Source organism: Neophocaena asiaeorientalis, unplaced genomic scaffold, assembly GCF_003031525.2.
Source record: "Neophocaena asiaeorientalis asiaeorientalis breed wild unplaced genomic scaffold, Neophocaena_asiaeorientalis_V1.1 scaffold294, whole genome shotgun sequence".
Taxonomy (NCBI): Eukaryota; Metazoa; Chordata; class Mammalia; order Artiodactyla; family Phocoenidae; genus Neophocaena; species Neophocaena asiaeorientalis.
Window position 1 is genome coordinate 3,054,451 of NW_020173945.1, and position 15,208 is coordinate 3,069,658.

General features: G+C 41.9%; 1 protein-coding gene across 1 annotated transcript; it reads left to right on the forward strand.

Moving 5' to 3' along the window:
- The first annotated feature begins 1,607 nt into the window (after positions 1 to 1,607).
- COPS8 (COP9 signalosome subunit 8) lies at positions 1,608 to 14,871 on the forward strand. Its single transcript, XM_024752774.1, has 8 exons — positions 1,608 to 1,772; positions 2,834 to 2,904; positions 4,011 to 4,059; positions 5,265 to 5,397; positions 8,615 to 8,722; positions 10,839 to 10,901; positions 12,371 to 12,418; positions 13,145 to 14,871. Exons 1-8 carry the CDS (start codon positions 1,695 to 1,697, stop codon positions 13,222 to 13,224), a joined length of 630 nt encoding a protein of 209 aa, XP_024608542.1. The 5' UTR covers positions 1,608 to 1,694; the 3' UTR covers positions 13,225 to 14,871.
- The last annotated feature ends 337 nt before the right edge of the window (positions 14,872 to 15,208 follow it).

Sequence of the window (15,208 nt, forward strand, 5' to 3'; positions counted from 1 at the left end):
CAAGGAACCTAATCATATTCTTTCTTACTTGTGTTACTTCCTTGTATGATGCTAAATATTCCTTTGTTTTGAAAACAATAACGTAACAGTGAAGGGCAAGATAGGGCAACCCATAGTTCCTTTTGCTTTTGTCCTCCCTCACACATCCATAAGCCTAACTAAGGTAGGGAGTGCTGGTAGGGCTTGTGCAAAAAACAAAGTGTGGTAAAAACAGTTGAGTTCATTTTGTGAAGCATTCCCATGGTTCTGATAAGGATAAAATGCACACACATGTACGAGCTATGAAATACAAATTGTGTGATTTCTGTGATTCCACGTATCAGTTAAATGCACTTATATTTGCTTTTAAAACTGGCTTCCCAATGGATGGATTGGGAGTTTGAGATTAGCAGTTGCAAACTATTCTACATAGAATGGATAAACAACAAGGTCTTACTGTATAGCACAGGGAATTATAGTCAATATCCTGTGATAAACTATAATGGAAAAGAATATGAAAAAGAATATATATACACATATATAGAACTGAATCACTTTGCTGTACACCAGAAACTAACACAACATTGTAAATCAAGTATGCTTCAATAACAAATTAATTAAAATAAAATAAAATTTAACGGGCTTTGCATAAAAATGGATGGTAAAATTCATGCTAATAATTTAAAATTTTATTACTTTTTCTTAGGATATTAAATAGCAGTTTTTGAAATGATGTGAAAATCTGAGAGACACACTGCGAATAAAGGGAAAAGCTTTATATTACATAGCTTTAATTGTACTTTCCCCTGTTTTTTGAACAAGGGACCTGCGTTTTCAATTTGCTCTGGGCCCATAAATAGTGTAGCCAGCCCTGCAACATGGGACAAATGGAAGTCACTTCCCTGGCTGTGTAGCCAAGGGCAGCAAAACAAAGATGTAAATAAATAATTCACAACATAATGTTCGCTAACGATAAGCGCCGGGCAGAAAACTAAGGAGGCCAGGATGGCCAGATCAAGTCAGAGGGGATCTGGGAATTAGATCTTGAAGCCCTTTGCAAGCAATGTGAAAGACTGGATTTTAGGAATTTGTTGTTATGCTATCATCTTCATCAGAGCAACAAGATCTGATTTATATTTCCGAAAGCATCGTTTCGGCTTCGGTGGCTGTGTGGGGAGTAGCCTGGAAGGAGGCAGGAGTGGAAGTCGGGATAACGTTGCGGTTCAGGCAGTGCTGGAGGTCCAGGCCAGCGCAGCTTCCCTCGGAGGTGGGGACGTGAGGTCGCTGGAGGGGAGCCCCGCAGGGCACCGCAGCGCCTTCACCGATGTGGCAGGGCTGCTGAAGAAGTAGGTGCGGGAGGAACCAAAAGTTAGGTTTTGAACGTTTAAATTTGCATGGCCTCAAAGCAAAGACGTCTAATGGTCCTCAAATATGCACAAAACCCCTCCCGTCCCGACTTTGGCTGCACGCTCTTAAAGCGACTGGCTGCGTTGGAGGCCGGGCCACTCCTCCAGAGCACCGAGAGCGCCGGCCAGAGCGGTGGCATACCCTCCCGACCGCAGGGATGTCCGCTGACGCGGCGGAACCAACGAGGCGCCTGCGCATGGGCGCTCGGCGGCACCGTCGGCTTTTACGTCATCGCGGGCGCGACGCCCCGAGGGACAGTCTGAGGTCCGGCTCGGCGGGGAGGTTCGGTGGCGGGACCGGCCGGGAAAATGCCAGTGGCGGTGATGGCGGAAAGTTCCTTTAGTTTCAGAAAGTTGCTGGATCAGTGCGAGAACCAGGAACTCGAGGTAGCCGCTCGCCTCGTGGGGTCGCTCGTGGCTTCGGGCCGCGCCGGTCTCCAGGGTAACGGGGCCTGGGGCCCACGGGGCTTGGGGCCGGCCCCTTGCGGGCGCTGGAGCTGGGCGTGTGGAGTCTGGGCCGCTGGGGCCTGCTCCGAAGGCTAAGCATCCAGGCCTAGCCTCCCCCAACTCGCTCGGAGCTTTCTGTTGTTTGTCTTCAGCTAGTGAGCCCGAAAACGCTGTGCATCTTTGCTCCTAACATCCTTTATGCTTCTCGTATTAAACTAAATCTCTTTCCTCCCCCTTGTGGGGAGAGGTGGAGAATATGTAGATTATTAAAGACGTTTGTGCAGGCCTACACACAGACCAAGAAGATGTAACTTGTAACCTTTTATTAATTCGGAAAGCCCTTCGTCTCCTGTGATCACTGAAGCTTACCGTTTGTTTTCAGTAGGGCAGGTGAAGGTTATATCATGCAACTACTAAAGTAATTAAGGGTTTGTTTTTTTTTCTTAGAAAGGCCCTTAAAGACATTTATAGCATTGATCTAAAAAGCTAATTAACCAAAGGAGGCAACTGCGAAGAAGCAGCCGCTCACTAACAGACACTTAGTAGATGTCTCCTGAATGAATTAAAATTGAATGAGGGGAGTAGTGTCTTTGTAACTCAGCTGTGATGTTTTTCTCTTTATTACTCATTTATGTAGCTATTTAACATATTCGGTATAATGGGCAGAATTATATTGCGTTAGGAATCTGTTGGAAATACGTCCTATAATAGTGAGGCTATTTAAATAAGAATTTGAGAACTGGAAAAGGGATCCCATTTAAATACTCTTGTGCGTATGAAGACACAGAGGCCCAGAGGGGGAGAAATCACATCTGATGACAGATCTAAACTTAATACTCTGGGTTTTTAGTTTGTGATACTTCTCTAAGCTGTTTCTCCATCTGTAATAGTAAGTACTATAAAATATACTTACTTTTTAGATGAGTTAAGAAAACACTTCTAAAAATATAAAAGTATAAGAATAAATGAGGTATTTTTTCTTTTGTTTTTTGGTCTTACAGGCTCCAGGAGGAATTGCTACACCCCCAGTGTATGGTCAGCTTCTAGCTTTATATCTGCTTTATAATGACATGTAAGTACCTTTTACCTAAAGCTAAGAGAAGCGTTTTCCTCAAGAAGTTATTCTTGCCTTGAAGTACCAACACTAAAGCATAGGCACAAGGAGCTATACTTTTTAGTGTAATACTTAATATGTTTATTTCCTATATTGAATCATGACTTAAGAAATTATGACTAGTCTGAGTTATTTTTAAATACACCTGTTTTACATATACCTTGTAAAAAACATTCCAGTTTGTTAGGAGAAACTGCATTGTCAGTAAATTCCTTTAAATCTATTGATCTTTTCTTTATTCTCTTGTTATAAAACCTGTCTTTTATGATCTCTGTTTACTTAACTGCACATGTAAAGTTTACTTTACTGTTTACTTAAACTGTTTACTTAACTTCCCAGTCTCTATTGAGACTGAGAGAAACTGAAAGGGAAGGTTGAGAAGACTAAGAGGAGTTTGTTACTAACATGTATGACAGTTCTTGAAAGGTTTTTGTTTTTTAATTTTTCCTAATTCGCGTTCATTGAAGAAAAGTCAGAAAGTATAGTTGTGCAAAAAGAGTCCCTTGTAGTTCTGCAACCCACTGATGGTTACTGTTAAATTTTGTTCTAAATTCTTCTAAACTAAACCGAGATTTTCATTATGTCATATGCTTGATGTCATTCAGGCTTGTGAACTCTTTAAAAAAAAAAAGAACTACCTTGAAGTTTTGGTGGCTCTATATCCACTAGTAGGACGAGGGGTCATGATAAGGAGAAAAGCATTGTGTACTGTGTATATTGTCAGGGAATGCCAGGACCCTGAAAGTGTATGAATTTGTTTATTTTATATATGAATAAGTTATTTAGGCAGTTCTATTTAAGGCTTTGTAGTGTTGCCTCAATTTAAGATCTGTATTATTAATTAAAAAACTCACTAAAAATGGTAAAACATTACTTTGGAAAAAATATTTCATGTCTTTTCTCTGGAAAACCACTGTTACTTCCCCTGGATAAACTCATTATGTGAATTTCACTCTGTATTTTATAGAGTATTTTAAAGTGTGCTTCTGGGATCTAGAATTCTAAACATTTACGGAGGTGATTTTTTTAAATTGCTTATTCTTTCTTGGGGGGGTGTAAATTAGGAATAATGCAAGATATCTTTGGAAAAGAATACCACCTGCTATAAAATCTGTAAGTAGTCTTCAATATACCTTATTACTTTAATATCGTAATGACATTCATTTAAAAAGCAATCTCTTAAAAGTTTCTGTTTTCTTTTTCATGTGGATCACAGAAATAGTTATTAAACTGGTATTAAGGTTTAAGAATAGATCTACAAATTCCTCTCATCAGAAATTGTAATTTCCCTTGGGTGGTACAGAAATCTGTGCTCAGCTCCTGCCGATCAGGTTTCTTAAGACACTTTGTAGAAGTGTCAATTTACGCAATAAACAACTGGGTCAGTTTAGGTAGAAGTTTGGGTTTTGTTTGTTAGGTTTTTTTTTTTAACTGATCTGTGCAGTTTCCTACAATGGTATTTATTTTGCGACTGGTATTATTTACAAGAACACTCTAAAAATAATAATTATTCAGAGCATTAAGATTTTTGCTAATTAGGATTTTGGATTTCTTGTTTTTCGTGTGAGAATAGATGAACTCACTTAAAAGTTTCTTCCAAGATGGAATGAAGTAAAATTTTAATTTCAGGTGATTCACTGTGTCTAGCATAAATGTGAAGTGAGTTTTCTGTACATCACAGAGCATTAATGGGAATTCACCTGAATCCCTTTGTTCAGTATTGCTATTCAGCAGCAGCAGGTCAGATTAGCGTTTATACTCTCTCTCTTTCCTCCACATTCTATTAAGTAAGTTTGGAATGTTCCTCCAGCTTTATTGGTTTAAAATAAAGCTGTAAATTAGATGATATTTCAGTGATATTAGTGGGAACTTTATCCTTAGGCTACATTTTATGACGTCTTAGATTGGGAGTCTATATTATTAGCCATTTTACTACTATTTTTGCTCTAAGAATAGTTGTGTGTATTTTATGTACATGTATATGTGGATTAGCACATGTTCTGTATACTATACATAAGTATATATGACATGTAAATAAATGTAAATCTTCAGAAAACAATGTTTCAGATAACTAATTCCTAAACTTATTTGTGAAATATTGTTGGACTAATTTCTCATGCCTTAATTTTCTGTTATAATAAAACGTGCAAATAAATTCTACAGTACTGTTCAAAACATTTGAAAACCTTTTTGATAGTGGTTGGGCTGAAAAAGTAATTACACCTCTTAAAAGAAATGTTGAATTATGTTTTAAGATACATTTGTTGGTATATGTGCAGAGAGAATATCTTCAAATGAGGCAATGATATTTATTGCAGGCAAATTCTGAACTTGGGGGCATTTGGTCGGTAGGACAAAGAATCTGGCAGAGAGATTTCCCCGGGATCTATACCACCATCAGCGCTCACCCGTGGTCTGAGACGGTCCAGCCAATCATGGAGGCACTTAGAGGTAGTGTTTCTTTGTGGCTCAGAATTAAGTCAGACTAGACCTGTTCCCCTAAGGTGCCGGGGTGTTGAAGTAAGTCGATGATGTGTGTGAAAATAGGTACGCTCTGCTAAGTGAGTAGGGTTTTCAGAAGTCTTTTTTAGATTTGCTGTAATCATGCTTTGATTTCACGTTGCTTGAGTTTATGTCGGCAACTGAGGACCTCACTGTCTATTAATTTAATTCTAGAAGTGAAGTTGCTTGTCAGTAAGAGGTATTTTTTTTGCTACTGAAATGAAATGTAATATTCTAATAAGTCCAGGTCATGAGTTGGATAAGATTTCGAGCCCGCATGTTTGAAAGTAGAGACTGCTTTGGACTCTGTGGACCTCAGCATTTGATGGGGTTGTCTCCAGCTTCTGGATTTGTGATTAATCATTTCAGTACGCAGATGCTCAGACTTTTTTTAATCACGCTGAAAGATTGCAAGTCTGGTGCGACATAGCACTGATCCTGCAACAAAACTCCCCCGTGCGTCTCTCTTTCCATTCTCCCACCCCCAGCATTTGCTTCCAGTCTCTTGGTTCTCCCTCTTATATGTTGTTATACCCTCACTTCTTGTTACCTTGTTTCTCTGGCCACTACCTGCCCTCACTGTCCGCCCTTCTGCTCTGGAGGAATCAATGAGCAGAAGTTCTTGAGAATCGTTCATCACTCTGGCAGGGCATGTCAGCTTTTCAGGGGCAGGAGGGGAAGGTTGCTTCTGAGGTGCACCTGGTTCTTGGCGTGGTGAAGCAGAGCAGTGAGAGCGAGGAAACAGGAGGCGCTTCCTTTCAGCGTGGGGGAAGTGAGCAGGGGCACGGGGCCGGCCGCGGTGGGAGGGAGGCGTGTGAGGTCACTGCTGCGCCGGCGCAGTGGGGGCAGCTTTGGATCTCCGCACTGGAGGCAGCCTTAACTGCGTCGCATAAGCCCTGAGGAGCAGGGAATACAGAGCTTCAGCCAGAGCAAGACAGGGAGGGGGCCGAGGAAATACACTCCCTGCCCTGCAGAATCCCATTCACGGAGTAAGGGAGCCCAGGTGCCTCAGGCCTGGGTGGCCGTCCGCCCTGGAATTTAAGGGCAGAGATGGGTTGGGAAGGACGGCAAGCTCACCTTCCCTTGTGTCTCCAGTGCCGGCAGTTGGCAGTTCCCGGTAGATAATAGGCACATTTAAGTATCTGTTGAACAAAAGAGTGAGCATTCTCTTAGCGCCTCCCCAGGACTGTCCCAGGATGAATTGTCAGCAATATTAGGGGCGAGCTCAGCCGACGCCACCTTCCAGCTTGTCGTTGTAACGCGTGCCCTCCTGAGGTTACACGGCTCAGATCTCCCGGGCCACATAGTGACTGGTGAGAATGCAGATGTCAGATTCATTCGTGCTGAGAGGTTAAAAGCCGCCCGAGTGTCTAACTGGTGCTGTGGATCACTTAGCCTTGATTTCTGCTTTCCTTGGCAGTCTGCCGTGCCTCCCTTGTATGTTTCTCTTCTCTCCATTCTGTTTTTCTCTTTCATTCACATTCTATTCTTGTTCTGTTCCCCATCTTTTTCAAATCTGAAAATCTGACCAGAGTACTTGAACTAAAGTGAATGTTTCTACAATATGGTAAGCTTGCCAAATCAGTGTAGTTTTCGGTGCACCCTTGTATTTGCCTCTTTCGTTGTTGCTCTCGGTTCTTTTCCACTGAATGTCTGTAGCCTTGAACAGAAAAAGTTCCTTCATCTCTAAGCTGTATTAGAAGTCTGATTTAAGGTCGTTTGCTGAGAGTTGGTAGCAAGAAGGAAGGAATTGGAAGAGGAGCAAACAGTGGCTCAGTGAAAGCTGGGGAGGGGGTCAGCCTCAGTGAGAAATGACGCAAGGTGATTGACTGCCCGCGATTTTTCAGGCAGATGGGAGCACAAAGCCTAGGGCTGGGGTCGGGCCCCCTTGGGTCCTGGTGAGACCTTCCACAAGCCTGTGTGCAGCACATACTTCCTTAGAGATGCTGGGCCCCTCGGGGGATATAAAGGTATAAAAGCCCTCCTGCAGAGAACTTGGGGATGTAGTTGAGACGATGGGGTGGGGAGGGGTGGAGCGTACACCATAGGTGGTAAGAGATTGTTTGTTCAATAAGTAAACGTTACTGTGAGTTCAGAGAAGGGCGGAGATCGCAGTGACGCCAGTGCCACAGGGAGAGTTTATAAACAGACCTGGGACTAGAAGAGAGGAGGGCGGTTCAGACCACACAGCAGCATAAACCCAACGCCGCAGGGATGAGAAGGTGTAAGGCTCCTCTCTGAGCGCCAGCAGGCCACTTTGGAGCGAAGTGTGTCTACGGGGATTGATGTGGCTGTTAGGCGGTGTCCCTGGAGTGGAGAGCGGATTTTCTTACGTTGCAGGGCTATCTTGTACGTGTATACTTGCCTATTAAGTGTGGAAAGTAAAATCCTGAATACTTGCTAAGCATGTTGAAGACAGGTGGAGGATGCTTGGTGTTACTCAAGGAGCAGTGGGCGGGAAGACAGGCCAGCTGGGCTCCACTTTCTACCATTTGGTTATTGTCTCTGCTTCATTCCTGAATTATTTAATGTGGAAATTTAAGCCTGGGGGGCGGAAATCCCACATGTGGTCTCCAGGGAGGAGGTTTTGTTGCTGGAATTGCTTGCAGCCCCTTTCTGTGAGGCTCAGTCATTCAGGATTTGCACCTGATGACGTCAAGAGTTCAGAGTAGACTTGAAAGTTAGGAAGGTGCTCTAGTTACAAGGTTTGCTCTGCAACTCCCAGGTGTGGTCCTATAGCAGAGGCCCTGATGAGAAAGGACAGCTAATTATGGGACTAGGTAATTTCTGCTCCATTCTTTCTAGTTTTTGTAAGTGAGATAAAAGAAAAATTTTGAAATATACATCCCCAGCACATCCCAAATTTAAATGAAATTTTCTTAGAGCTGGAGTCTTGTGTATATTAACTTTTTTCCATCTCTGTAATTTTTATTGTCACCTGAGAGTTTTTGACCTAAGAGGAAGTGCATGTGTTTATTCAGCAATATTTGAGCCCCTCTTACATGTTAGGCGCCTACAGCTGTATCTGTAAACACAGAAATTTAGGCTGATGTAGTCTGGCTTATCAAATTTGGACAAGGACAGTGCTGTAATAATTTAATTGTGTGTTTCAAAAAATGCCAGCTCTTGTGGTTCACTGTTTGCCAAACCTCCCCTCCCACAATAGATGCCACCCGGAGGCGAGCCTTCGCCCTGGTCTCTCAGGCATATACCTCCATCATCGCCGACGATTTCGCAGCCTTTGTTGGACTTCCCGTGGAAGAGGCTGTGAAAGGTATTTGGGGCTTACTTTTTACTTGCAAGAAAAACGGAAGTGTAAATTATAGGTCCACGGTCCCTTATCTGAAACCATTGGAACAGGATGTGTTTTGGAGTTCAGGTTGTGTGTGTTCTTTAGAAAGGTGATAGCAGACCTGCACTGCACAAACCGCAGCGACCAGCGCCGTGTGGCCGAGCCCGTCGTGGTTCTGCAGGCCCGCACAGAGGGCAGGCCCGCACACAGCTGGCACCAGGGAGGAGTGCACAGAAAAGGCTTGGGGCTTCACATCAGATTTCGCCACCATGTGAGTTAAAGAAGACTTTTCGGTTCATAGAGTTTTTTTGACTCCTGCGTGTGGATGAGAAATTTCGGGTTTGTGTTTACTAAAGCACTTTTTGCCAAAGACAGGCACCAGTTAGAGATGTCTTAGAACAGGAGCGTTGTAAAGGAATACTTTGCCATTTTTATGAAATTAACATTTGACTGTGTCTTCGAGATGTACCCTTGTTGCATGTGATTATTCTAGCTCTTAACTTATGGAACCTCTTTAATGTTCCTGTAGTTATTTCTTATCATGGTACCCATGGTCTGACCCCTGAATATTTTCTACTTTTATCTCTAAGACCTTTGATCAACTCCTAAGCCCTACTAAGTGATAGTGAGCCCTCCAAGTTGATGCCAGGAAGGAAAAATTAGAGCTGCTGTTGACTAAGAGTGGGAGGGAAAAGGAAGGTGGTGAGAACAGTGAGTTACTGGAAGAAAAAGGTAGCGAATGGGGGTACAGAGTCAAGCATTCGATAACATTCCCACATCTGAGCCCCAGGTTACCGCATAGTTGTTACAAGTGGTAGAAAATGTGAGATGCAAGAAAATAAAGCATGTGCACATAATTTGCTTCTAAGCGTGCCAGGTGGACAACACTATATTCATAATTCTGAGCTTAAACTTTGTAACGTCTTTAAATTATTTCTCTTCCTTTGAAAATCAGCACGAGGTGGGGGCTTGGTTGGCGGGTTTTCTCAGGGAAGGAAGTTTTAGTTGGTCTGGAGCTCGCATTTAGAAATCCCTGTTTCACCCTTCCGTGGTGAAGGCGGTCTCATCCCAGTATCCCTTTTCAGCCCAACTTTTCCCTCACCATTTCTTAACAGTAACCTGGGTGCTTGCACCCCACTCTTAGCCACTGGTTTCCAGATGTGCTTTTGCATTTTCATTTTTCAGGTCATGCCCAAACTGTCCCCTCCCCTCGCTAGGTTGCTGTAGAATATTAATACTGCATGTGCCTCGTGGCATTGTTTTACGATGATGGATGTGTTGGATTCTCCAGTCAAAATATGAGCTCCACTAAGCACCACAGATTATAAATTTCCAAGGCCTAGCACAGTTCTAGACGCATAGACGGCAGGTTAATGAACGTTCTTATAGTAAATCATACTGTTACTTACTAATACAAACATTTATTTGTTTTGACTATTTTGAAATTGATCCATCATTTATTATCTAATAAATAGTGTATCCCAGAGTCCATACTCTTAACTGACTGACTGTGAATCCTGGTACCCTTCCCCATGCTAGCTACGTGACCTAAGGCAATTTACTGGAATTCTCTAAACTTCCTTTTCCACGTCTGTTCAATTATGGTGCTGTGTCCCCTCTACAGAGTTGTGGTGATTACATAAAGTGATCCCTGTAAAAGCACCTAGCACAGCACCTATTGGCCAGCCTTCTGTGTTGTGTATGTATGCTGTTGTTTTTATTATCACCATCGTCTTTGTCATTACTGATGTAATGATTATAGAAAATACTAAATAAGTCTTCCTTATGTCTGTCTTTAATAAGGTTTGATCAGGTTAATACTATAATATATATATATATTATAGAAAACTAATCATCTGTTAGTGATTATAGCAGTCTGATAGAATAAAATCATAGACATTTCAGAAATATTTCAAAAATAAGTTCCCATGAGAATGCTGTCTCTAGTATACCCTTCTAGTTAAAAAATACACATTACAGGTTAATCTACACACGTCAGGTCTCCCGTACAAGTAGTGTCATTGACAGATTGTGAATCTTGTAAATGAAAAGTTTTTGGTTTTTTTAATTCATTTCTGTGTTAAATACACATTTTTAGGTATCCTAGAACAAGGATGGCAGGCCGACTCCGCCACGAGGATGGTCATGCCCAGAAAGCCAGGTAGGTGGAACTCTTCGTCCGTCTTGCAGCACTGAGCTCTTGTAAGATCACTGAAGTTTTTCAGGCATTGAATTTGAATAGTTTGACATAAAATTCTGCTATACTAACAAAATGAGAGTAACTCATGTTAAGTTCAGATATAGGATGGACACTTAGGATAGAAAGGATCTTAAAGGTCACCTGGGGCTTCCCTGGTGGCGCAGTGGTTGAGAGTCCGCCTGCCTATGCAGGGGACACAGGTTCATGCCCTGGTCCAGGAAGATCCCACGTGCCGCGGAGCGGCTGGGCCCGTGAGCCATGGCCGCTGAGCCTGCGCGTCCGGAGCCTGTGCTCCGCAACGGGAGAGGCCACAACAGTGAGAGGCCCGCACACTGCAAAAAAAAAAAAAAAAAAAGTCACCTGGTTTTACCCTAATTTTTTTTAATGTATTTCATACATAGCCTTAAAAAAAAAAAAAAAAAAAAAGTCACCTGGTTTTACCCTAATTTTTTTTAATGTATTTCATACATAAACTATTTTATGTGAGTGTTTCATAATCTTTATTACAACTTAATTTTTAATAAGTATTAATCTCTCGTTCTTTTATTTATGGGGCCATTTCTAACTGCTTATTCTTAATATCTTTTGCCTTTTAAAAAGATATTTAAAATATTCAGAAATTCCCCTTTTCTCCTCATGCTGTAGACACATAGACTCTTCTCCTAAACAAGATTTTCAGTGGCTTTAGCTTTCACAAAATTAAGGTCTCTGGCCTTTACAGGCCTTAAATGATTTGGCCTGTCCTTGTTGTCTCCACCTGAATTCCTGGTCCCTCGGCCTTCCTCTCTGAAATGAGCCACGTTCCTTCCTGCAAGAAGGCTCCACTCCCTCCTGCTTACCAGGAGTGGCCTTTCCTGCCCTGTCCTTAGAGCTGGCCTCAGTGCCCACATCCATAAACCTTCTGATCTGCCTCATCCCAGAGTTCCTTCCGTCTGCTCTGAACCCCTGTTGTTGGACATTGTTGACCGCACAGCAAAGTGGTGCACAAATCCCCATGTGCTCGGACCTGCGAGGGTGCAGAGGAGTGATGAGAGGGGGCCCTGTCAGTCTAGATGGGGAGAGAAGGCTGCTGCAGTAAAAAGCAATGTAATAAAATAGAGCGTAACTGTTGTCTCTGTCTGAACGCCACTGCATTAAAAATGACATGTTCTGGGCTTCCCTGGTGGCGCGGTGGTTGAGAGTCCGCCTGCCGATGCAGGGGACGCGGGTTCGTGCCCCGGTCAGGGAAGATCCCACATGCCGCGGAGCGGCTGGGCCCGTGAGCCGTGGCCGCTGAGCCTGCGCGTCCGGAGCCTGTGCTCCGCAACGGGAGAGGCCACAGCAGTGAGAGGCCCGCGTACCGCAAAACAAAAAAAAAAAAAAAAAAATGACGTTCTATGTGAAGGTTCTTTACAATGACTTCTGTAAATTGGGCTCTACATTTTATTTAGTTGCAGGGGCCCTGGATGTTTCCTTTAACAGGTTTATTCCCTTCTCAGGTATGTATTTTCATATGCTCATTTAAAAATTGTTTCATCGTTTTTCTTGTTTGCTGTTGTAGTTTTTATTTTTCTTAGCTCTAACCTTATAAACAAAGGGATGAAATCCTAACTTGGTATTTATAATAGTACATCCGGTTACAACCGTGAACGTGTGGACTCCCCTCTGTAGCTTACCTGGAGGTAGTGATCCCCTCTGGCCTGGCCGCAGGATGTCCTGTAGAGGAGGTGTGATCGAGCATCTCACCAGCACTGACACAGACGCAGCCCCAGGCTGACACGTAGTAGCTTAAAAGTTAGAAGTAAACTTTGGGGGGATGGAGTCCTTTGTGGGTTTTTTGTTCACTGACAATTGAGTAGTCTAGAGGAGTGCCTGGCATGTGGCTAGCACTAGGTGACTATGGAAGTAAATGTCATGTGGGGAGGGTCTTTCCAAGAAGGGCTATGTTCCCTTGGTAGACGGATTACCTGTTAAAAGTATTTTTAACCTTCGCATGGAAAACTTCAGTAACAGCAAAGCCAGACATGCCTTTACTCCCAGTTTGGGAAAACTACTCATAAAAATTGACGCTTCTTGGCTTGTTTCTTTTAAATGTCCAAGATGAAGGCAAAGCTAAGAAAGTTTCCGTATTGTTAAATTAAAGACATTGGAGGGCGGGGGTGGCAGTACCAAAGATTTGTGACCCTGGTGTCTGACTTGAGTGTGTTTCTGTCTCCAACGCACAGAGCCTGCCCCCGTTCCACCCATCCCCAATGAACAGCAGTTAGCCAGACTCACCGATTATGTGGCTTTCCTCGAAAACTGACTTATCATTCTGAGTTCAAGATCCACCTTCAGCATCCTGAATACTGACAGAAAAATGTAAAATTTTTATTTTCAGTTTTATTGGATGGATTAAGCACCTGAGCGTTCCTTACTGAGTATGTGATAAAATACATATATAATATAAAATATATTATATATATTTTGTCCTTAAACATGCTGAATGGTTGTTGAAACAATTCTCATTTTGTAATATTTGACAGTTTGGATGGAGCCCGTCAGTATTAGGCAGTCAGTTTATATTTCCTAGTGACTCATGAAGTACAGCTCTCCTGCTTCGTGTAGAACAGTTGTTGTCAGCTGTCTTCTTCTGCCCCAGCACACAGCACACTCCCATCTCTACCACAGGTTGATAGTTACAGTGATACGTCTGGGGTTTGAGGAGGACTGTCCCCAGGGGCAGGATCTGAAGTGCTGGGGACTCTAATTCACCCCCTTTGGAGAATATGCTCTTTTTCTCTCCCCTCCTGAGAATCACAAATGTAAAATGCTGAGATAGAGCTGAGGAACAAAGGCCATCTCCCTAGTAAACCAGCTTGTTAACTTTAGATTTTTTTCTAAGAGTGAGTACATCCATTGCTGGCAGTGGAGGGCTTGCCATGAAAATGCGACTTGTTAAAGACATTCATGAGAAGTATTAAGTTGTAATATTTCCTTTCAGAAGGGAAACGTAAGTGTGGAATGCATTGTTTGGGAAAGAAGCGATTAAGTGACACACTTTGTACAGCTGTCCGCAGCCTCCTGGCTGCTTATGTTTGGCCCTTGGGTCAAGTTCTGCCCTTTGGAGAAATGCTGAACAAGTCTTTCATGTTTTGTGTGACAGCCCTCTGAATATTTGAAGTTGTTTATTGTATCTTCAGGTTAAAACCACCCCCTAGTTCATTTATTCTGCATTTGTTCAATAAATATTTAATTGAATTTTTCAACTGTTTTTTCAAAGGTAGTTTCTAGAAGTTTCACTATTCTGTCTTCCTGTGGATGTGTTCTAATTTGTCATTGTCTCTTTTAAATTACAAATTTCTTAATTAAATAGAAATGACCTATATAGTGGTAATTACATGATTCATGTTTTTCACTCACTTTAAATAGACTTTACCGGCTATTTCAGCTACTGTTAACATTTATGGAAATACCTGTTAAATTAATGTTTTATTTAACCTTGATATAAGTCATGTTGTTAAAACTTCTTGTTTTACAGTTGAGGAAATAGAAATTCAAGAAATCAGAGGATCAATAGCTGGAAAGTAACAATGCTAGTTTGCTAGTCTTTGAACTTCTAGGTTTAAGGACAAATTGTATCCACGGGTCTTAGTTTTAATAGATTGGAATCAACCCAAATGTTCATTAATAGGAGACTAGTTGATAAACAGTAGTGTACAGTACGGTGGCGCCATGCAGCTGTAGAATGCATGCATGCATGAATGAGTGAAGACCTCGGTGTACTAAAAGTGATCTCAAGTGAAAGCACAAAGTACCGGGGGTTTATACTGTTATTTTGAGGGTAAGAAAGGGTGAATGGATATACAACTGTGCATACATGCATATTTACCTGTATTTCAAGCAGAAGCCATTGAAGGATAAACCAAAAACTAATAAAAATGGTTCCCTAAAATGGAAGGGGAAGACAGTCGAGCACAGAGAAAAAATTATTTCAGGTGACTCATAGTATTTCATAGTATTTTGTTTTACATTATCAATGGGATACATACAAAGGACAAAAAAATCTCAAACTACTGAATATGGTTTCATGGTTAATTTCAAAAACGATTTTGTTAATCGTTATTTGATAATAATTACCATTATTATTAAAAGTATATTATAGGATAAAACCAATTGGAAATTACATAATTTAATGTTAGAAGCTAATCTTAAATTTGACTCAACAACCTCATATGGTTTATTTTTCTTTCTAAACAGTAAATATTTCCTAGCTCTGCCCATCTGTAAAGGCCTAGAAGAATTATAAG

Bases quoted from the DNA above. Each gene is read 5' to 3' on its own strand.
- COPS8 (XM_024752774.1), top strand. From the start codon at position 1,695: ATGCCAGTGGCGGTGATGGCGGAAAGTTCCTTTAGTTTCAGAAAGTTG. The intron at 2,905-4,010 runs GTAAGTACCTTT...GGTGTAAATTAG, and splicing joins TATCTGCTTTATAATGACAT to GAATAATGCAAGATATCTTT. The intron at 8,723-10,838 runs GTATTTGGGGCT...ACACATTTTTAG, and splicing joins CGTGGAAGAGGCTGTGAAAG to GTATCCTAGAACAAGGATGG.